Raw genomic sequence first — 22,237 nt, 5'->3', positions numbered from 1 at the left:
AATGGGGGATGTCCATGATATAGGAAGGTGGGTATTTTGTTCTGGTTTTTAGAGTCATGCTATGTCTCAAACTCCCAGGCTGAAGGGATCTTCCTGCCTCAGCCTCCTGAGTAGCTGGGACTAATGGCATGAAGCACCACCACAAGTTGTGTTTTGGTTTGTTTTTAAAGGTGGATGTGTATGTTTGTGTGGAGATCCATAGGAGAAAATAATTGATGATGCATAAGATCTCATGAAGGTCATCTAGCTATCTGTTAAAATGTCGTAATTCCTACCTCAATGGGGCAGTTGAATCGATGAAGAGAGATAACGATCAGGTCTTGCAAAGTGGTTTTCTCTAAATCAACCATAATTCCAGTTACATCCCTGTAATCAGTAATACAAACTAGGTCAGCCCCACTGTGGCATTCACGGTTCCTGCCACCAGCTCTTGCATCGATAGTGCTCTACTAAACCTGTTCCTGTCTTTTAAGCTCTTCTCAGAGCCACAGAGGAGGAACACTCCACCTTAGTGATGATGGGGTCAAGTCACCACCCTGGATGGTAGCTGGAAGGTGCTTTCTCATAGTGATGAAGGTGGGAATGAGAAGCTGGGTCTTGGGGTAAGGAGGAAATGCCCAAAGCATAAAAGGCACACCACCATGGTATTTTCTCCACCAGCCCACATCTGACAGGAGCTGAAGTTGCACTGACATTTCATACCATGTTCTCTCCGTAAAATAACTCCTCCTTACCAACAGGGAGTGGTTGGCAGAACAAAGAATGTGTGTGTGGAGGCTAGAGGTGGGTGGGTGCCTAACCGAACGCTAAGGGAGAATGAGTGTGCATGGGGAATGTGTGTATGGGATGAATGGAAAGAGCCGGAGAGTGAGTGTGGAGATGGGCAGGGAGGAGTTGGACGTGCCCCATCAGCCCGGGGCCTCCCGAGGGAACGTCTGCCTGTGATGCGGGAGCGCCCGCCGAGGAGCCTCCTTATCCCCACCCACCTCCCGAACTCCAGCAGTCAGTGGTGCATATAGACATATTTCTGGGAGCTGTCCATGAGCTCATCGCTCTCCTGGCGATAGCGGCAGCAGCGAGGGAAGGAGCCTTCTTTCTCCCGGAGCCGCTGCTAGAATAAGCCCGGCCGTTCGCTCCTTCAGACACGCGCGGAGCGCGGCGCCTTCGGGAAGAGGCAGCCGCCCGCGCAGCCCCGCGGCCAAGGTCGCGCCGGACCCCCGCCCGCCATGGCCCCGAATCTCCCCACCGGGAGGTAGGTGGGCGCAGGCAGGGGCCGAGGGGCTCAGTCCAGGACTCCGCGCGGGCGAGCGAAGGGGACAGCTGCCCCTTCCACTCCTGCGGCGGAGGAGCCCCGGCGCGTACACGGGGCGCGGCGGCGGCTGACGGGCCGCAGGCCCGGAGCTAAGGAGACGGAGGAGACGCGGGAGACCCGGGAGTGACAGGAGGAAGAAACCCGGAGCCGCAGGAAGATGGCTTCTCCCACCTCCCCGGCCCCGGAAGGCGGGGCCTCCACCCCGCTGAACCCGCCGCGGATTCGTCAGGTGGGTGCACAAAGTACGGGGAGGGGCGCCCGCACCCCATTGTCCTCCCGTCCCCCTAAGGACCGGGACCTCGCCCCCAATGCAGAGGCTGACCCGGGAGTGAGACCGGCACCGGCATGCTTGGCCACAGCGCCTGACCAGGACCATTCTCTAAATCTCTTTTTCTCAGTCTCACTTCGCACACATTCAGACACACTCACGCTCTAGAAAAACACACGTCTTCCCAAACCAGACGTGGAACTTCTGCAGGCACACACTCACACACACCCCGCAAACTCATCCCCCCCACCGCGCCTAGAGGCACACACCCAGCTGTCACATGACCCACTGCAGAGCTATACCGTTAGAAGAAACTAAGGGGACTTTTTGGGAAAAATGTACCTTAGACCTAAATTCCCTGAGGACCTTAAGAGAGGTTGCTGGAAACATTCACTTGCAACCCAAAGGAGAAAAGGAGCTAAGTCTAGAGGGTTTTTTTTTTTTTCCTTTAAACCAGTTCTCAACTTTGAACAGAGATACGCCCAACAATTGCAGTCCTGTACTAGACAGTACTAGGAGACATGTGTTCCTGTTCTTTCCATTTCTATAGAGACTCAAGAAGCTTGCCCCAATACTGCAAAGGGGGAATGCACATTTCTTTGGCTGTTTGGATAAACCCTGTCTTCTGTTTGTATGGTAATATTAAAACAAGAGAGTACTCCATCTGGTTGTGATCTGTGATTTGGTATCTAGGGTCCCCCCTACCCCACCCCTTCTGCTACCATTGCCAGGAACTACATTAGCATTTTAGGTTGTCACAGTAGTAGCAACTGACCACTTGCTCTGTTCAGGGTAGTGCATGAGTGTGAGTCATGATTCACTATCTGCAAGTAGGGAACTTCTTTACCAAAAAGAATTGGATTCCTGTTTAGAAATAGGATAAACTTGTTTAATGGATACTATCTGGCAGGAAGGATCTGGAAGTATGAAAATTTTGATGAACACCAAGGACACTAGAATTTATGAAAAATGATAGGGAAATTTGGATGACACTTAACAAGCTTTTGTCCTTGTTACGAAAACATTATGTAGTGTAGTAATGCTACAATAGGGCAAACCTTTGTTTATGGGCATTTTTTAATGCAATGACTAAAAATTCATGTGTACATTTTTATTTTAAGGCAATCTTATCCCCTCCAAATTGTTAGAGTTTTAAATCCTTATAAGATCCAGGACTCTAATTTTATGACAATGCATTTTTAATTGCACTTGAAATTATTTTTTCCCCTGAAGAATTGTGATAGCAAGTAATATTAAATCTGTATTTCTGATAGATATGCATCTAGGAATGAAGGTGAGAGTATTGCTATTTATAGCAAAAGAAAAATCACATCCTAAGCAAAAAGAAAATCATTTTTATACCAGGCTAAATATGTATGTATTTATATATATTACATATATGAATATTGAGAAAGTAAAATACATTAAATAGAATATAAGCACTCATAAAAAATGCTGTGAAATTTCATTCTATATTTAGAATATTTTTATTGACCTAAGAAATACTATGTTTGAAAATAGTTACTAGAAAAATTTGCATTAAAGGTCATTGCTATTTTGCAATTTGCAGAGTAGGCATTCTACTTGGAGGAACTCATAATTAAAAACTGTGTAAAATGACATAATGCTGCAACAGTAAAGTTACTGACTGGTGTCCTCTGTTCAGGCTTTCATTTATATGACCTTACAGAAGTACTCTTTTAGTGATTGGTGCATTAATTTGCATAGGCTGTAGAAATAGGTTTCTTGAATTATTGGTTATTCCGGTCTACCTGATTCATCCAGTCAGGTGGAATACAAGTACTGACAACCTCTGGCTGCAGAATCACCATTAGCTTGCAACTGATTTTGAGCAAATTACAAATAGAAAAACAGAAAGGATAACTGTGCTGTCCTGTTAAGTGGTCCTAGTCATATTAGGTCCTAGTCATATTATATTTTTAACTGTGTTACTGTTTTCTGGGCATATTTCTCCATGTGCTTTAATAATTATTTTTCAAATCAGTGTTCTGGATTGAATTGAAATTAACTTAAAATCTGAATGTTTTTCTTTTTTCCAAACCATGTTGTGAGAAAAAGTATAGTTGTATTTTCCTAAGATTTTAATTAGACATTACTGGATTTCAGCAATAAATTCATTGATCATAATTTTAATTATATAATGGAAATTCAGGAAAAAAATGGTTTAGAAAGGTTTTGGTGCATACAGATCTATATTTGGATCTATTTGCTGTATTGCTATTCTTGTGTAATTATTTAATATATTGTTAGAATTACATATCAAATTGTATGTTATTTTTACATGTTGGTCATTTGGACTAAGATTTTTTTTTGAACTTTGGAAAAATGCTTATATAGTATGAAATATTTAAAGTGGTCCAGTATCTTCACATAGTATAGGTAAAAATCTAAGTTTCAAAAAAAAAAATGGGAAGGTCAAGGAGAATGACCTTCAATTTCATTCTGTTATGGAGAGAATAAATTTATCAACAAACTGTCTTCTCATGTACCTAAGAAATTAACTATTTCCCTCCTCCTCCCCCTTTTAAAAAAAGTGCTATTTTTATTTTATATCTTGGATAATTAAGATGCAGAAGTTTTACCTATTTTTCAAATGTGAAAGTCAATTTAGTTACCAAACTGGAAAGAAAAATTTCCTGGACATCAGATCATGTTTATTCTTTATTCATTTTCTAACTGTGTGAAAGAAAAAAATAAGAAATGGTAGTTTTATCCCCAGCACCACAAAAAGAAAAGAAAGAAATAAAAAAGTGATAGTTTTACAACTGAGTTTTTAATGTGCATATCTAAATATTGAGACCTGAACCATTTCTATGCCATTACCAAAGAAATTAAAATTAATTAAGTAAGTATGTACTGAGATCTCCCAGTGCAAGACACGTCGCTAGTGTTTCTGGCCCTTACTGTCTTTCTGATGAGCCCTACTGGGAGTTTCCATGGCATTGATCCATGTAAGAGTTGGAGGAGCTATAAGACATCCTCTATCATTATGCCAATAAACTGTTAGTGTCTTCTTCTTGTTTCATAATAAATCCTTCCCTGAAATCTCTGGGTAGTGTCATTTCATTTATAGCAGTAGAGTTCTTTCCTGGTTTGTTGTGGAAATTTAGTGACCTCCCATATGGTAATAATGAAATATTTACAATGAGTCAGGCATGGTACTGAACCAGGCACAATAATCCTGTGAAGGAGATACTATTATTCCTATTTTCCATATGATACAACTGTGGGTTTAGAGAAGCTAGGTACATGTTCATGTTCAAACATATTAAATTGCAATTCAGGGATTTCAAACTTGGTCTTAATGATGCCCTACTTCACAATCACCATTGTTTACTATCTTCCTCTTCTAATTTTCAGGCATTGTTGACTATTAAGGGAGCTCCTCTTAGCCCTCTTCTTACTCCAAGCTCTCTATAATTATTCTTGTGGAGATTCTTTTGGGTTGCCTTAAATATAGGATTTACACTAAAGTTGATTTAATTACTCAAATCCATCAAATGAAAATAACTCAAGTTCCATTTTCATGTCTGTGTTCTCTAAGAGAGCATTTCTCCAGCATCACAGTTGCTGAGTGCAGAGACCATGGCCCTCACTTTGCTTTTGCTTCTCCTGGGAGCTACTCAATTATTCCTGCTGATTTCATGATAGTCCTGAAAAAAAAAAATCATCCTGAGAATAATCTGGGTTAATGGAGAATCTTGTTGAACAAGCCAAAAAACAAAAGAAGACTTACATTTTTAAGCTTTTCACTTTCTTCCGTAATTAATCCCATGCTTGTTTATGCTTGTCAAGATATTATATTTTGAATTTTCATGTTCTGCAAAGCATTTGAGTTATGAGAGGATAATTTTGTTTAGACTGGGAAGGGTTGGGAGAGAGACAATAAGTGAATATAGTAATGTATGGACATTATTAGATTCTTAAAATTTGTTTTAAATTTATATATAGCAGAATTCACTTTTTATATATTTTAATAAGTTTTGACAAATACTAAGAGTTGTATAACTATCATTGCAATCTTGGTACAGAATAGCTCCATCTGCCCTTAATGTTTCATTTTCTAAATCTACTGTAGTCAAATGCTTCTCCCACCTCCAACCCCTAGGATCCACTGGTCAGACCCTATATATATTTGCCTTTCTCAGAATATTATGTGAATAGAATTATCCAGAATATAACCATTTGGAAATGAATTTTTTCATTTGTCTTAATACTTGTAAGGTCCATCTAAGTTCTTACCTGTGACAACATTTGGTTCCTTTTGAATATTGAGTAGTATTCCACTGTATGAGTGTACCACCATGACCACTCACCAGATGGACATTTGGGTTGTTTCCAGATTGGAACAATTATGAATAAAGTTGCTATTAAACATCTGTGTATAGGCTTATTGTGCAAACTTGTTTTTACTTCTCTAGGTGTATACTAGGAGTGGGATTGCTGGATCTTATGGTAAATGTGTGTTAATAAGAAACTACCAGCAGGGCTCAGTGGTGCATACCTATAATTCCAGCAATTTGGGAGGCTGAAGCAGGAGGATCCCAAGTTCAAATCAGCCTCAGCAACTTAGCAAGAGCCTGTCTCTGGCTGGGGATGTGGCTCAAGCGGTAGGGCGCTCGCCTGACATGCGCGGGGCGCTGGGTTCAATCCTCAGCACCACACAAAATAAAGATGTTGTGTCCACCAAAAACTGAAAAATAAATATTAAAAAAAAAAAGAGCCTGTCTCAAAATAAAAAATGGAATTACTTTTAAAAAAGGGCCTGGTTGTAGTTCAGTGGTTAAGTGCCCCTTAGTTCAATCCCTGGTCAAAAACAAACAACAATAATAAACCCAGAAAAGAAAGAAAATCAGATAGAAAAATAAATTAAAAGAAAGAAAGAAACTACCAAACTGTTTTCCAAAGTGGCTGGGCGTTTTTACATTTCTTCCAACAGCGAGTGAGAGTTCTTATTAATCTGCGTTCTTTTTTTTCTTTCTTTCTTTTCTTTTTCTTTTTTTTGGGGGGGGAGGGTACTGGGGATTCAACCCAGGGGCAGTTTACCACTGAGCTACATCTTCAGACCTTTTTATTTTTAATTTTTAAATTTATTTTTTTGTGGTCCTGAGGATCAAACCCAGAGCATCATACACAGGTGCTCTACCACTGAGCCACATCCCCTGCCCTTTAATCTGCATTCTTGTCAGCATTTGATATTGTCTTTTTTGTTTGTTTGTTTCAGTCATTACAATAGGTGTGTAGTGGTATTTCATTATAGTTTTAATTTGTATTTCCCTAATGACTAATGATGATGAACACTTTAATGTATTTATTTGCCATTCTTATATATTTTCTCTGAAGAATCTGTTCAAATAATTTATCTGTTTTCTTTCTTTTTCTTTTTGTACTAGAGATAGAAACCAGGGGTCCTTTACCACTGAGCTACATCCCCATCCCTTTTCTTTTTCTTGTTTTTAAAGAGAGAGAGAATTTTAAAAATATATTTATTTTTTTAGTTTTCGGCGGACACAACATCTTTGTTTATATGTGGTGCTGAGGATTGAACCCAGGCCGCACGCATGCCAGGCGAGCGCGCTACCGCTTGAGCCACATCCCCAGCCCCCCTTTTTATTTTTGAGACAGGGTCTCTCACTAAATTACTTAGAGCTTTGATAAATTGCTAAGGCTTACTTTGAACTTGGGATCCTCCTGCCTCAGCCTCCAGAGCTTCTGGGATTACATGCGTGTGCCACCAAGTGTTACTGGTTTTTTCTTTTTCTTTTTTTTTTTTAATTCCACACTTTTTTTATTGGTGCATTATAGTTGAACATATGAATGGTATTTGGTGTTACATATTTATACATACACACAGTGCACGATATTACAATGTCATTCCTCAGCACTTCCCAGACCATTCCTGTTCCCACCCTGTGATACCTTTTCCTCTACTGATCTCCCTTTGATGTTCATGAGATCCACCTCCACCTTTCTTTTCCTTTTTCTTCTCTAGCTTCTGCATATGAGGAAAAAAAACAAAAACAAAAACAAAAACACAAGATCCTCATATTTTCTTTTGAAAAGTTTGTAGTTTTTAACATTTTACATTTAAGTCAGTCACCCATTTTAAGTTGATTTTGTATTTTTGTGACTTATAAATCAAGGTTCATTTTTATTCTATATGGATGTTGAAGTGTTCCAGAACCAATTGTGGAAAATATTATGCTTTATCTATTAAATTGATTTTGCATCTTTATCCAAAATCAATTGATATATTAGCATAACTCCACTTTTGGATGCTCTCTTCTGGGTTTTGTATTTTGAATTTTTCAGATTTTAGGAAAACGTAGATTCTAAAGTAGAAAATCTTAATGACATTAATATGCTTTCAGCTTTTTAAAAATGTTATTTGCATAATTTAAACATCACATAAAGATACAAAACAAATTCTTATGTCTGGAAGGGAAGCTGTTTATGAAAGTGAAATGCAAACAAAAAAATTATATCCAAAACCAAATGGAGCCAGGAATGGTGACACACACCTGTAATCCCAGCAACTTGGGAGGCAGAGGCAGGAGGTTCACAAGTTCAAAGCCAGCCTCAGCAACTTAGTGTGACTCTTTCTCAAAAGAATAAATTAAAAAGGGATGGGGATATAGCTCAGTGGTGAAGTACCCCTGGGTTCAATTCCCAGTACCAAAATCAAAAACCCAAACAAATGGACAAATGGTGGGACTGAAGACATAGCTCAGTAGTAGAGTATGTGCTTACCATGCTCAAAGCCCTGGGTTTGATGCCCAGCACTTGGGGTGGGGGGTGGGAGTTGTGGAGAAGGGAAAGAAAGAAAAGAAAACCAAAGAGTCATATTGCTTATATTATGCAGTGAATACTTATTGCTCCCAGAGGCTTTAAGAAAACAAATTCCAAATCAGTTACATTGAATATTAGCAGTAAGAAAAGAAATAAACTTCATTCTCTTCAAATTTTGGAGAAGATTAGCATTCTATGTTTTTATAAAGAGTGACTACATGGGCAGATTATGGTACATTCAGGAGCTAGTTACCTATTTCTAGTATACATGGCCTTAAATTCAATAACCTGTCAACTTAGCTTTTATTTCAAGGATATAAAAAAATTTATGTATTGCTGCATAATAAACCATCTCAAACATAGTGGCTTCAAACAACAGTAATCATGATTTTTGTTCATTAATTTGCAATTTGGTCTCGGCTTGGTGGGTCTATGAGGAGTCAGCTATGGTGACTGGAGGTGCCTCCGTGGTCGGGGTAGGAATCATCTAAGGTTTTCTCACTCACTTCCCACATCTGTGGCTGAAGCTCCTGTAGGTGTATAAGAGATTAAGTCGATCATTATACGCAGCTTACTAGAGTACAGATAGTAAGAATATGGCAAGGGCAATAAAGTGTACCAAATACCACAAGAGTACAGATGAGATTTCTCTTTGGTTGGAGGAGATCACATTAGGTTTAGTGAAGCAGTTGAAGTTTGAGTAAATGTAGGAGAATGGATTTAATTTTGAAAGGTAGAAATTAAATACAGAATATTTCAGATCCAGAATGAACATCCTGAAGAGACATATAGAGATGGCGAATATTGGAGGGTAGGTAGAAGGATTAGTGATCAATCCCAGAGTAGGGGACAAGGAGGGAGTAGCAAAAAATAAAACTGGAAAGTTAATGGAATGACATCACAAAGAGCCTGCAATTTACTAAAGTTTGGTCTTTGTTCTTTAGAAAGTGAATATTGCCACAAGGGCTTGACTCCATTAGCCACCTTCTTCCCATGTGCTGATAAAGCCACCTCCAATCTGGGCATGGTGGTGCATGCTTGTATTCCCCAGCGATTTGGGAGGCTGAAGCAGAAGGATTACAGATTCAAAGGTGGCTTCACCAAGTTAATGATGCCCTAAGCAACTTAGTGAGACCCTGTCAATAAATAAAATACAAAAAAAGGCTGAGTAGTTAAGCACCCTGGTGTTCAATCCTTGGTACATTAAAAAAAAAAAAAAAAAAGCCAGGTTCAAATACAATCATCATCATCACCTAATCCTGGATATCAGATTTTCACAATTTTATCTATCTATCTATCATCTATCTATGTATTTTTGGTACTAGGGATTGAATTTAGAGGTATTCAACATTTGCAATCCTCCTGTCTCAGTCTCCGGAGCCTCTGGAATTACAAACATGCTCCATGGTGCCCAGTACAATGTTAGCTAAAATTCAAATAGAACTTTAAAAAATATTGCTATTTTCTTCAATTCTGTAACATACAATCTAATAAAAACACTGTTTTCTCTGCATAAATAACTTCATTCCATGTCCTCTTGGCATTTCTGTCTTCCCATCAGATTGCCTCCATTAAATCCTTCCTAAGTAGAAATTTGGGAGCCGCTCTGTATGTGGGGGTTTTAGTTTTTAGTTTTATTCATTTTTTGGTGCTGGGGATTGAGGAGAGCTTCACGGGTGCTGTGCTGGGCAAGTGCTCTACCACTGAGCTATATTCCCAACTCCTGCATGTGGGATTTTTAGAAGAAGAAATAATCTACTTCAAAGTCTGAGCAATAATAGATGCAAGATCATAGTAAAATCTATGATCTGAGTTATTGTCAGTTTTTATCTTTTGTGCAAATGAAATTTGTACTGTCTCAGTCTCCTGAGTCACTGGGATTATAGGCGTGTGCCACTGCACCCTGGCTACAGTGGAGTTTTGATATAGAATTCCTCTGTGTTCTATAGTAAGCCACAGTCCTGTTAGGATTTCCTTTCTTCAGTGTACAGCCTGATTACATTCTGAATCTCAAATTGTTCTTTCTCACCAATGTTTGTATCCATGTTTGTAACTTCCTTGTTTTAGAGCCATTATTGTTATTTGTACATTAATCTTATTTGCTATTCAGATGACTAAATTTAATTTAAATTACTAAGCTTTATCATCTGATATCTGAGCTGTTTTGCTTCTGTCTATTTACTATGCAAAACTTCTGCCATTATTCCCCTACTAACTTGACAATAATGTCTCTCTAAGCACTGTCTTCTATCTTGAAAACATGTACTTGGCCATGATCACTGGTGAGCTGAGGCTGATAAGAGGGATATTTTAAGTTAAAGCCTCAGAAGTCATTTCTGGATTCACGTTCAGGCTGAAAACAGAACCATTTCAGTCTGAACACACACTGGTGGCACTTGGTATCAAGTCTGACCAGAGGCAGTTCTTTTGGGGATGTGTCCAAGTTTCGGGGATGGGAGACAGATGAGCAGTCCAGTAAGAAGTCAAAGGAGGGCTGGGGACGTGGCTCAAGCGGTAGCGCGCTTGCCTGGCATCCGTGGGGCCTGGGTTCGATCCTCAGCACCACATACAAACAAAGATGTTGTGTCCGCCAAAAACTAAAAAAAAAGGAATAAATATTAAAATTCTCTCTCTATATATATATCTTTTAAAAAAAAAAGTTAAAGGAGATTTGGTCATGTTCTGTGAGAGTGGCATCTCACTGCCTGCAGAAATTAGAGGAAACACCCAGATCTGAGTTATTGTCAGTTTTTAACCTAGCCCCACTCAAATAAAACATAGAATGCTTAATTTTGTTTAAATTAATTGATTCTTTTTTTTTTAATCTTTATTTCACTCCTATGTGGTGCTGAAGTTTGAACCCAGTGCCTCACATGTGCTAGACAAGCACTCTAGCACTGAGCCACAACCTCAGCTCCAAATTAATTGATTCTTTTAAATGATTTATTTCACTAGACTGAAGTAGTGATGCATCTCCTTGACTCTTCCAATTGCCTTATATGCAAGTTATTTATCATAACAGTTTTCCTTTGTAATGGATGCTCTCTTGCCAAGCACTTGTTATTAAAACCAGACTCTTGGAGATGCAGCTTTTCAAGTTCGTTAACCTTTATTCAACTCTCATGGCAATAAATGTAGGAGTATCATGTAATTTTTCTGCAGTGTATGACTTCATATGAATTGGGTTTGTGTGACTCTTTTCCTGATTGTCTTTAAAGGATGGGCTTGTCAAACTCAAATATTTCTATAGGTTTATGAATACTTTGGCTTATCCATCTTTGCTTTACTATATTGTTATTTCAGCTGGGTATGGTGATGCATGCCTGTAATTTCAGCAGCTCAGGAAGCTGAGGCAGGCGGATTGCAAATTCAAAGTCAGTTTTAGCAATTTAGTGAGGCCCTAAGCAACTTAGAGAAGCCCTGCCTCTAAATGAAACATAAAAGGGGCTGTGGATGTGGCTCAGTGATTGAGTGTCCGTGGGTTCAATTCCTGGTACCAAATAATAATAATGTTATTAACAGTGTTGTTGTTATTGTTGCTGTTGTTATTATTCTTTTTTTTTCCACCCTACTTTATTTGGGATTGAACAAATTCAACCCTTTCTGGAACTGGTTGTTGGTTGCCTGGTTAAACAAATTTGTTGCCCTATGTCATGGCTGTAATCCCAGAAATGAAGAACAATGTTAGAGGCAGGGTATTATAATATTGCTTAAATTGTGTGAGCTTGTAAATTTTAGAATAATAGACCTATTTAACATGAATTATATGAAATAATCACATTGATATTTCTAGTTTATAAAGGAAAATACCATTGAGGTAAAACTAATATTCAAGAAATCAATATATTTAATGTTTTCATCTATCCAAAATTGTTGCCAAGTATTTGCATAGATTTGTTAGCATGCTTATAGAATTTATTTAGGGGCTGGGGGTGTGGTAGAGTGCTTGCATGTGCAAAACCCTGGGTTCCATCCCAAGCACTTGAAAAAAAGAAAAAAAAATAAGGTTTTAGGTACCAATGAATATTTACTTTGTGAAAACAAATTTAAATAAAAAATCTAAAATGTACAAGAGTATCAAACCAAAGCTGTTGACTAAATAAGACTTCTAATTGGATAAGAGATCTCATCTGCCAACTATCTCTTTCTGATAAAACCTTGGATTGTTTGTGCAACAAACTTAAGTCTTTCATCTGAGAGTACAAAATATTTTATTCATGAATGCTTCTCTTATCACCGCCTTCTTTGGTTATGAAAGAAAACCAGGAACATCGATCTACTTCTAAGCATCCCTATTTTTACATATTCCTTCCTTCTTTCTTTCTGTTCCAGAAAAGGAATCATCCTGACCTTGATCCCAATTCTAGGCCTTTACTCTGCCTGGAAGTTGTTTTCTTTTCTCTCCCAATTCTTTTATCTTCTTAGTTATAGATCTTGGGACAAGGTTGAGCCTGACAGTGAGGTAAAAAGCAGCTAAATTGTTGGGAAAAGAAGGATGCTTAGGATGAGAATTTTGCCACCTGACAGCCCTTATTATCCTTTTGGCCTTCTCAGCAGTTTCGATTCTGTTGATCATTCTTTCCTTCCTAAAGTTCTTCACGCTGGGACAAGAGAGCACTATTCAGATATTCAGCAATTATATTGCACTCCTTCTGAAATTAAGATGCTGTCTTGTACTAGACTGGAGTGTGTCAAACTCTGTGACAAGTTCTTTATGTGCATTATCTCATTTCATTCTTTATCCGTTCTGTGAAATAGGAACACTAGTATCCCAATTTAAGGATAAAGAAAGGGGCTTAGAAGTTTGCTTAAGATCACACAGACAAGAGCTGGGCATGGTGGCACACACCTATAATCCCAGAGACTTGAGAGGTTTAAGCAGGAGGATTGCAAGTTTGAGACCAGCCTCAGCAAATTAATGAGGTCCTTAAGCAACTTAGCGAGACCCCGTCTCAAAATAAAAAGAGTAAAAAAATAAAAAGGGCTGGGATGTGGCTCAGTGATTAGGCAACCTGGGTTCAATTCCTACCTCCAAAAACCAACCAAACAAACAAAAAAAAAAAAAAAAAAAAGAAAGAAAGAAAGAAAAAAACTAAGATCACATAGACAAGTGAATGGCAGAGTAAGAAGTTCACACTCAATTGTGTTAGACATCAAAATCTATATCCTTAAACATGTAAGTGCATGTAAGATTACCAACTATGCCAGATGTCATGTTGGGACCTCGAAATCCAGAGGTGAAACACTCAGTACACATGGAATTGTGGTATAGTGTTAAAACACACCAAACACAAGAATGTGATGATTTTGGGGGGGATTGGGGTGGTACTAGGGACTGAACTCAGGGGTACTTAACCACTCAGCCACATCCCCAGCCTTTTTTTTGGTTTTGTTTTGTTTTTTGGATTTTATGTAGAGACAGGGTTGCTAAGGGCCTCACTAAATTGCTGAGGCTGGCTTTGAGATCCTCCTGTCTCAGACTCCTGAGCAACTGGGATTACAAGTGAGTGCCACCATACCCAGCTAGAATGTGATGTGATGATTTTAATATTGGAGGTATGATCCAGTGCAGTGGGGTCTTTTCCTTGCTCAGGAAATTCAGCAAAGACCTTGGAGAGGCTGATACCTGAAGGAAGAGTAATAGCATGCAGCGTGACTAAGGTAGGGAGGGAATTCTAGGCACAGGAAACAGCAGGTGCAAAGGTATGGAAATAGAAAGTCTATTGCATTTTAGGGGTTATCAGAAGTTCTGAATGGCAGGAGTACAGTATCTGGGGAGGTCACAGGAAATGAATCTCACATGTCAGTAAACAGCCAAATTGTAAAGAGCTGTATTTATTTATTTATTTTTGGTATGGGGTTGGGGGTGGGGGGATTGAACCCAGGGGTGCTTAATCACGGAGCCATATCCTCAGCCCCGCTCCTCCTTTTGAGAGAGGATCCCACTAAGTTGCTGAGGCTGGCTTTGAACTTGGCGATTCTCCTGCCTCAGCTGGGATTACAGGTGTGCGCCACTGCATCCAGCTAAGGTCTATACTTATTATCGTGATTCATTCATGGTTTTCCCTCCAGTATTTCATACTAGTGTTCTTCATTATTATCCCTCATCATTTCCTCATCCTTCAATTGTTATTTAGATATAAGTATCTTCCAGTGTTGTTTTCCATCTTGCATTTTCATCCCACATATTTATTTCTTCCCAGTCCAATCATCCATTCCTGTATCTTCCATTATCACAATAAGATGATGTATCATCAGTCAGTATCTTTAGTGCTGACTCCCTCTTCTTTTTCTTGTCTTTCTTTTTCTGCAGTATTGGGAATTGAACCCAGGGCCTTACACATGGCAGGCAAGTGCTCTAATATTGAGCTTTGTCCCCAGCCTTTTCATATTATTTTGAGACAGGGTTTTGCTAAGTTCCCTGGCCTGATCTTGAACTTATGATCCTATTGCTTCAGTCTCCTGAGAGGTTGGAATTGCAGGTGTGTGACACTATACCCAGCTCCAGCCCTTCTCTGACTCAATACTTTCATCTGATTTCTGTAAACCTCCGGTTTTGTATCCATGAGCTCCTTCAGACTTAACCTGTCTAGAAGGATCTCACTGTTTGGACTCCTCCTTAAGTGCTCCTCTTTGTTTCCTGTCTCAGTTGATACCCTCAAATCATTGTTCTGTCACCTGATCAGGAAACCTTGAAGAGTTTTTGCCTCTTGTTCTTTCTTCTATCTTGTTCTTTCCTCTTCTCCAATCTCATTTTCACTGTCCAAGTTCAGAATTGCCTTGTGTCTTATCCAGACTATGTTATAGTATTTTTCTAATTGATTTCACTCTTTGTAATCTCTTTGTTTTACAAACCCTTTTCTATACAACGAGCATATAAGATCACAACACTTCCTAATCAGTTGTGTTTTTACCTAATTGCTCTATTATGAGTTGTCAGAAATAGAAGACATCTTGTATACATGGTGCCTAACCTGCTGCTTAAAAACTGGTTTTCGGGGCTGAGGTTGTGGCTCAAGCGGTAGTGCGCTTGCCTGCTCGCCTGGCATGCACGTGGCGCTGGGTTCGATCCTCAGCACCACATAAAAATAAAATAAGGATGTTGTGTCCACGGAAAACTAAAAAAAAAAAAAATGGTTTTCAAAGAGTAGTGCAGCTGGGTGCATGCCTGAACCTAGAGAGGCTGAAGTAGGAGGATTGAAAGTTCAAAGCCAGCCTCAGCAACTTAGTGAGGCCCTAAGCAATTTAGTGAGAACTTGTCTCTAAATAAAATGTATTTTAAAAGGGCTGGGGATGTATCTCTCAGGGATTGAGCTCTCCTAGCTTCAATCCCCAGTACAAAAAAAAAGAGGGGGGTAGTGTAATCTTATTTTTCATAATTTTTTTTTCTTTTGCATAGACTGGGATCCAACCAGGGCTTCGTGCATGTTAGGCAAGTGGTTTTACTGTTGAACTATATTTCTAGGCCAGAAGTTTAATCTTTTAAAATTGACATTAGAGGGGCTGGGGGTGGCTCAAGTGGTAGCGTGCTTGCCTGGCATGCGTGAGATACTGGGTTCGGTTCTCAGCACCACATAAAAACAAAATAAAGATATTGTGCCCACCTAAAACTAAAAAATAAATAGAAAAAAAAATCCCTGAAATTAGAATTTCACATATACAGATCAGAGAGAAGGAAACAAAAGAGTTTGGTTTTATAATGTATTTTTAATAATTAATATATTTCAAAGCACTTTACTGTGTAATGCATAACTCAAGCACTCATTGCCTCAAGATTGAGTTGGCAAATGGAAAAGCCATTCTGCACTGAAGAGTTTATATTTGGCTGAGACTGTTAGAAGAGGACCAAGGATATCATAGTACCATGAATCGCAGATTTTGCCTAGCTGGGTTATTTTTGTTTTTGTTTTGGTACCAGGGATTGAACCCAAGCGTACTTAACAACTGAGCCACATCTCCGGCCTTTTTTATGTTTTATTTTGAGACTAGGTCTCACTAGGTTGCTTACACCTCAACTAAATTGCTGAGACTGGCTTCGAACCTGCAATTTTCCTGCCTCAGCCTCCCAAGCTGCTGGAATTACAGGTGTGTGCTATACCATGCCTGGCTGGGTTTTTTTTTTTTTTTTTTTTTTTTGCTTTTTTTAGTGTTAAAAGTGCTATGGGATTATCTTCTATTTAGGAAAATCTATCACTCCACACCACCAACCTCTATTGGCTCCTTTTATTCTCTTCTTGCTGTGAGCAAATAGAATTCCTGACTCCCCAAGGTTCATAACTCCTGCTTCTGGCCCCTATCAGAGTTGGGCAGAGGAAAGGCAAGAAGGAGGAAGGATGCTGAGGAAAAGTGGTACAGAGGATCAGAGGATGGAGAATTCCTTCCTACTTCTTCAGGGGGTGGGGACTATCATTGTGACAAGATAATAGATTCTCCTATTATCCTGGAGCCATCTAGGGTAGTGTCCTTGTAAACAAGGAAGAGGGCTGTCAGCTTCCAAATTGGAGTGTGGGACAAGTGGAAAGCAGAGGAAAGGATTCTAAAGCTGCATTTCTTTTTCAAAGGGGAGATTAACAATGAAATTGTGAATCTTGAAATGAAAATGTCAGGGTTTATTGTGTTTAGCTAGCAACTCATAAGCAGGTGTGATGGAAACGGCATGGTGAGAATTAATAGAAAAGACACCAAAAGCAAGTCATTGTTTGAACAAGTGAGTCACCTGGGAGCATGCTAATCCAAATTCATAGCATCTATCGTGAACTCTGAAAGTGAGTTTCTCCTGGAAGAGAAATGAAATTATTGGAGAGGGAATTTACATCTTCTTTTTTTTTTTTTTGCCGGGGGGATATACTGGGGATTGAACTCAAGGGCACTCATGTGGCACCACTGAACCACATCCTCAGCCCTATTTTGTATTTTATTTAGAGACAGGATCTCACTGAGTTGCTTAGTGCCTTGCTTTTGCTGAGGCTGGTTTCGAACTTGCAATCCTTCTGCTTCAACCTCCCTAGGTACTGGGATTATAGGTGCCCAGTGGGAATTTACATATCTTGTATATATTATTATTGAACTTCATCAGTTATCTTTTTCAAATTTAATATGAGAAAAAGTAATCTCATAATAAAATTCATTTTATTAATTTTTTTGGCTCTGCAACACATTGTTTGAGCCATTTCATTCTCTTTTTTTTTCTTTTTTTTTTTTTAAGTTGTAGATGGACACAATACCTTTATTTGTTTTTATGTGGTGCCAGGAATCGAACCCAATGCCTCATGCATGCTAGGCAAATGCTCTGCCACTGAGCCACAACCCCCCCCCCCCCCCCGTATCTGAGCCATTTCTAAACAGCTATAGCATTTGGTATGTTTTAAATTGCTTCATGGGGCCAGGTGCAATAGTGCACACTTGTAATCTCAGTAGCTCAGGAGGCTGAGGCAAGAGGATCGCAAGTTCAAAACTAGCCTCAGGAATTTAGCGAGAGGTCCTAAGCAACTTAGTGAGGCCCTGTCTCTAAATAAAATGTAAAAGGGGCTGGGGATGTAGCTTGGTTATTAAGCCCCCTTGGGTTTAATCCCTGATACTGAAAACAAACAAATAAAAATTTAAACTGCTTCATGGCTGTAGAGACAGCTCCAACAAGATTTTAATATGGTGCATTTTTCTTATGTTTATGCTTTGAATTCTCTTTTAATTCATCCATACTTCCATCCCCCAAAACAAATGAATCAGGACCACCTAATAGAACCTCTCTGTTAATTTCACCTAAAAACATGCAGACACATAGGCCCATGTGCTGCCTGCTCAAGTGGACATATGCAAACATACTTAAGGTGTTTCCATTAATTGTGGCTTAAACCATAGGACATTACTATTTCACTGAAAAGGAATCCAGAAGTCCTTAGCCGTATAGTTGGTTTAGTGGCTCAATAATATCAGAGATTGAAGCTTCTTTGATCCTTCTACAATGCCATCCCCAGGAGATAGCCATGTCATCCCTTTTGTTCACAAGATGCCTGTCACAGTTCCAAACACCTTGTCTTCCTATAATGATATCCAAAGCAGAAAGCAAGGTCAGGGGAAGCTGTCAGATAGTGGCAAAGATCTTTTCTCAGGGGCTCAGATATAGAGTATGTGTTTAGTAAAAGTGAGGCTCTGTGAGCACCCCTTCTTGCCTCCCCCAAAATGGTCTTCCTCTGTTCACATCTCTTATCAGGGAGTTTGGTCTTTCCAGTAAGCCATCCTGCAAACATTACTCTCACCTCATCATTAAAACTGAGTGATGTACCCAACCTTAAAAAATCCTAGCAATGAAGAACAGATGCCATGTGCCAAGGCTGGATTTGTTGGTGTCCAACCGAAACTGGGTTTTTGTGGGGAAAATCAGAGAAGGTGGTAGGCAGTCCGTCATCATTGTCTGCAATACCTATACAGAACTCTGCTGAATTGTGGAACTCATGAGCCTGGAGTTACCGTACTGGCGATTACCCGTTAGGCTTAAAGAATGACTCTTATGTTCGTGGAAGGACAAGTGATTTTCAGTTCCGTTCCATGAGGACTTGATAAAAACCTCATGGATAATGTTTCCATGGTGATCAAAAGCATCACCATCTAAGAGCATTTTTTTACAACCTAACAAAAAGGATATGGTTAGATAACAATCATAAAAATAAATGAATATCCTTGACAATTGATTTGAATGTTTTCTACAAGAATTTATTCTTCAATTGATGTGATATATGCATTGTATTGTTCAAATTATATCTGGGTGGGCTGATACAGGAGTATCACAAGTTTGAGGTCAGTTTGGGCAACTTAGTGAGCCTGGGAATGCAGCTCAGTGGTACAGCACTAGCCCAGCATGCACAAGGCCCTGGGTTCAAACTCTAGCACCACAAAAATACATACATATAATTATACCTAGGTTTACTTTTTTAAATGTCAATAGAGACAAGGGTTTCCTTTCAAAATCTAAAATTTATAACAATCTGTTAGAGGTGTTCTGTATAACAATTCTTACAAGAAATAATCGTTTATATTTTCAATTTGATTAGTTATGCTAAAGATAGAAAAAAATCTTTAAGATGTGGTATTACTGATTGATTCAACAAATATTTGTTGGATGCCTAACATTTGGCAGGCAGTTAAAAGTGTTGACTATATAACAGTGACAAAAACAAAAATCCTGATCCTCATGGAGTTTCCATTCTAATAGAGGAGGAAGAAAGAAAATGAAAACATTTTTATACACCCCGCTCCACACACACATGCACACACACTACCCCGCACCCATTAGAATGGCCACTGTTAAAACAAAATAAAACAAAACCCTAGAAAATCATATGTTGAGAAGGATATGAAGAAATTGGAACCTCTGTGCAGTAGGGATGGAGTGTACAGTGGTGTAGCCGTTGTGGAAAACATTACAGAGTGCTGTAGTTGAAGTCTTAGTGTCTCCCAAAGGTCAGTATAGAAAAGGCTTAGTCCCAAGAGTGGTTTGTACTGTTGGCCTAGTGGTAAGTCTTTAGACTACTGGGGTTGTGCCCTTGAAGGGGATTGTGGCCTCTTTCTCTGTCATTCAGTGCATGATCATACATTCTCCACCTCGATTTGCTGCTTTACTAAGGCCCCAAAGCAACTAGGCCAATTGATCATGGTCTTGAACTTCTGAAATCATGAGCCCAAATAAATCTTTTTTCCTTATAAGTTTATTATCTCGGGTGCAAAAAGCTAACACTGAGGTTTCTCAAAAATTAAAACTAGAGCAGGGCACAGTAGTATAATCCTGGCAACTCCAGAGGTTGAGGCAGGAGGACTTCCTGTTCAAGGCCAGCCTCAGCAATTTAGCAAGACCTTATCTCAATAAAAAAGTGAAAAGGTCTGGGGACGTAGCTCTACAGTAAAGTGCCTGCGGATTTAATTCCCAGTGTCAAAAAAATAAAACCAGGACCACCCAGTCCAACAATCTCTTTTCTGGGTATATACACAAAGGAATTGAAGGGTCTCAAAGAGACATTAGTGGCTGGGCATGGTGGTAATCCCAGAGTCTCAGGAGGCTGAGACAGGAGAATCACGAGTTCAAAGACAACCTCAGCAAAAGTGAGGTGCTAAGCAACTCAGTGAGAGAGACCCTGTCTCTAATAAAATACAAATTTGGGATGGGGATGTGGCTCAGTAGTAGAGTGCCCCTAAATTCAATCCCTGGTACTCTCCCCTCCAACAAAAAAAAAAGGGGGGGGAAAGAAGTCTGACACATGCTACAGTACAGGTGAACCTTGAAGACATTTTACTAAGTCAGTCACAAAAAGACAAATATGGTGTGATTCCACATTCAGGAGGTACTTAGAGCAGTCAAATTCAGAGACAGAAGAATGAGGATTGCCAGGGGATGGGGGAAGGGAGAATGGAGAGTTGTTTGATGGGTGTAGAGTTTGACTTTTGTAAAGGTCTTGGAGATTGGTTCCATAGCAATGTGAATTAACTGTAAACTTAAAAGTGATGAAGATGGTAAATTGTGTAATGTTATTTTACATGGTTTAAAATAAATAAATAAGCCCAGTGTGGTGGCGTGTGACTGTAATCCCGATGGCTCAGGAGACTGAGGCAGGAGGATTGCAAATTCTAAGTCAGCCTCAGCAACTTGGTAAGCCCCTAAGCAACTTAGTGAGACCCTGTCTCTAAATAAAATACAAAAAAGGACTGGGGATGTGTCTCAGTGGTTAAGTACCTCGGGGTTCAATTCCCGGCACATAAATAAATAAATAAATAAATAAATAAAAATTTAAAGTATCAAACAGTAATAGGGCATGAAAAAGATAAGACAAGATAGATGTGCAGTGCACATGGTAGGGGTGGGAAGATTGCCTTTTTATAGTTGGTGGTTAGAGAACACCTCTCTGATGAGTAACAGTCAAGTAGAGGTCCCAGCTATAAAGGTATAAAGAGGAAGCACACACCTGAGAGAAGAACATTTTAGCCAGATGTTAAAGCAAATGCAAATGGTAAAAGGCAGAGCCGGTGTGGTGTGTTCTAGGAGTAGCACTACAGCTAGCTGTGGCTCAAGCAGAGTAGGCAAGTAGGAGACTGATAGAATGAAGTTCTTAGAGGTAGGGGTGGACAGATCATATTCCAGGTTATGACAGTATGTATAAGTGCATCCTGGTATGAATAAAATATGGGTATTGTATTTCTCTGTAATTGTAGACTTCCTGTCTGTTTGTTTGAAAGCAGGTGCTTATATTCACCTAAGTCAGCTATATTTTTGCTCTCTATTCCTCTAAGCAATTAATGGGTGGATGTTTGTATGGGACTACATTACTAAAAACATTAAAAAAAAAAAAAAAAGCGCAGGGCTGGGAATGTGGCTCAAGCTGTAGCGAGCTGGCCTGGTATGCGCAGGGCGCTGGGTTTGATCCTCAGCACCACATACAAATAAAATACAGATGTTGTGTCCACCAAACACTAAAAAATAAATATTAAAAAATTCTCTCCTCTCTCTCTTTAAGAAAAAATGAAAATGGGCAAAGAATATTGATGGACAATACAAAAAAAGTTAAAAAAAAAAGATTTAGTGTGAAGAGACCACATTCAAAAACATTTTACAGTATTTACTAGATGTATAGCCTTTGGAAAGTTATAAGTTCTTCTGAGCCTCGGTTTCATCACTTGAAAATCATATGTAATATGGTTGCTGTAAGGATTGAGATCTTGTAAATATAGCACATGGTATACATTTAATTAGTTGTCATGGAGTCATTAATTTAAAAAACAAAACAAAACAAAACAAAACCTAATGTTACACCTCAGCAACTAGCACAAGAACAAACTCAGCCAAAGTAAGTAGAAGGAACTAA

At 39.2% G+C, this 22,237-nt stretch overlaps 1 protein-coding gene across 1 annotated transcript in view; it reads left to right on the top strand.

The window, feature by feature from the left end:
* Positions 1-1,027: 1,027 nt before the first annotated feature.
* Positions 1,028-22,237, top strand: part of Ank2 (ankyrin 2) — a 636,862-nt gene continuing 615,652 nt past the window's right edge. Inside the window, exon 1 of the mRNA XM_078021757.1 lies at positions 1,028-1,541. Within this exon, the coding sequence (XP_077877883.1) occupies positions 1,470-1,541 (72 nt within the window). The 5' untranslated portion in view covers positions 1,028-1,469. The remainder of the gene's footprint in view (positions 1,542-22,237) is intronic.

The sequence above is a fragment of the Ictidomys tridecemlineatus genome, chromosome 9 (assembly GCF_052094955.1).
Source record: "Ictidomys tridecemlineatus isolate mIctTri1 chromosome 9, mIctTri1.hap1, whole genome shotgun sequence".
NCBI lineage: Eukaryota > Metazoa > Chordata > Mammalia > Rodentia > Sciuridae > Ictidomys > Ictidomys tridecemlineatus.
This window is presented reverse-complemented; position numbering and strand designations above follow the sequence as displayed.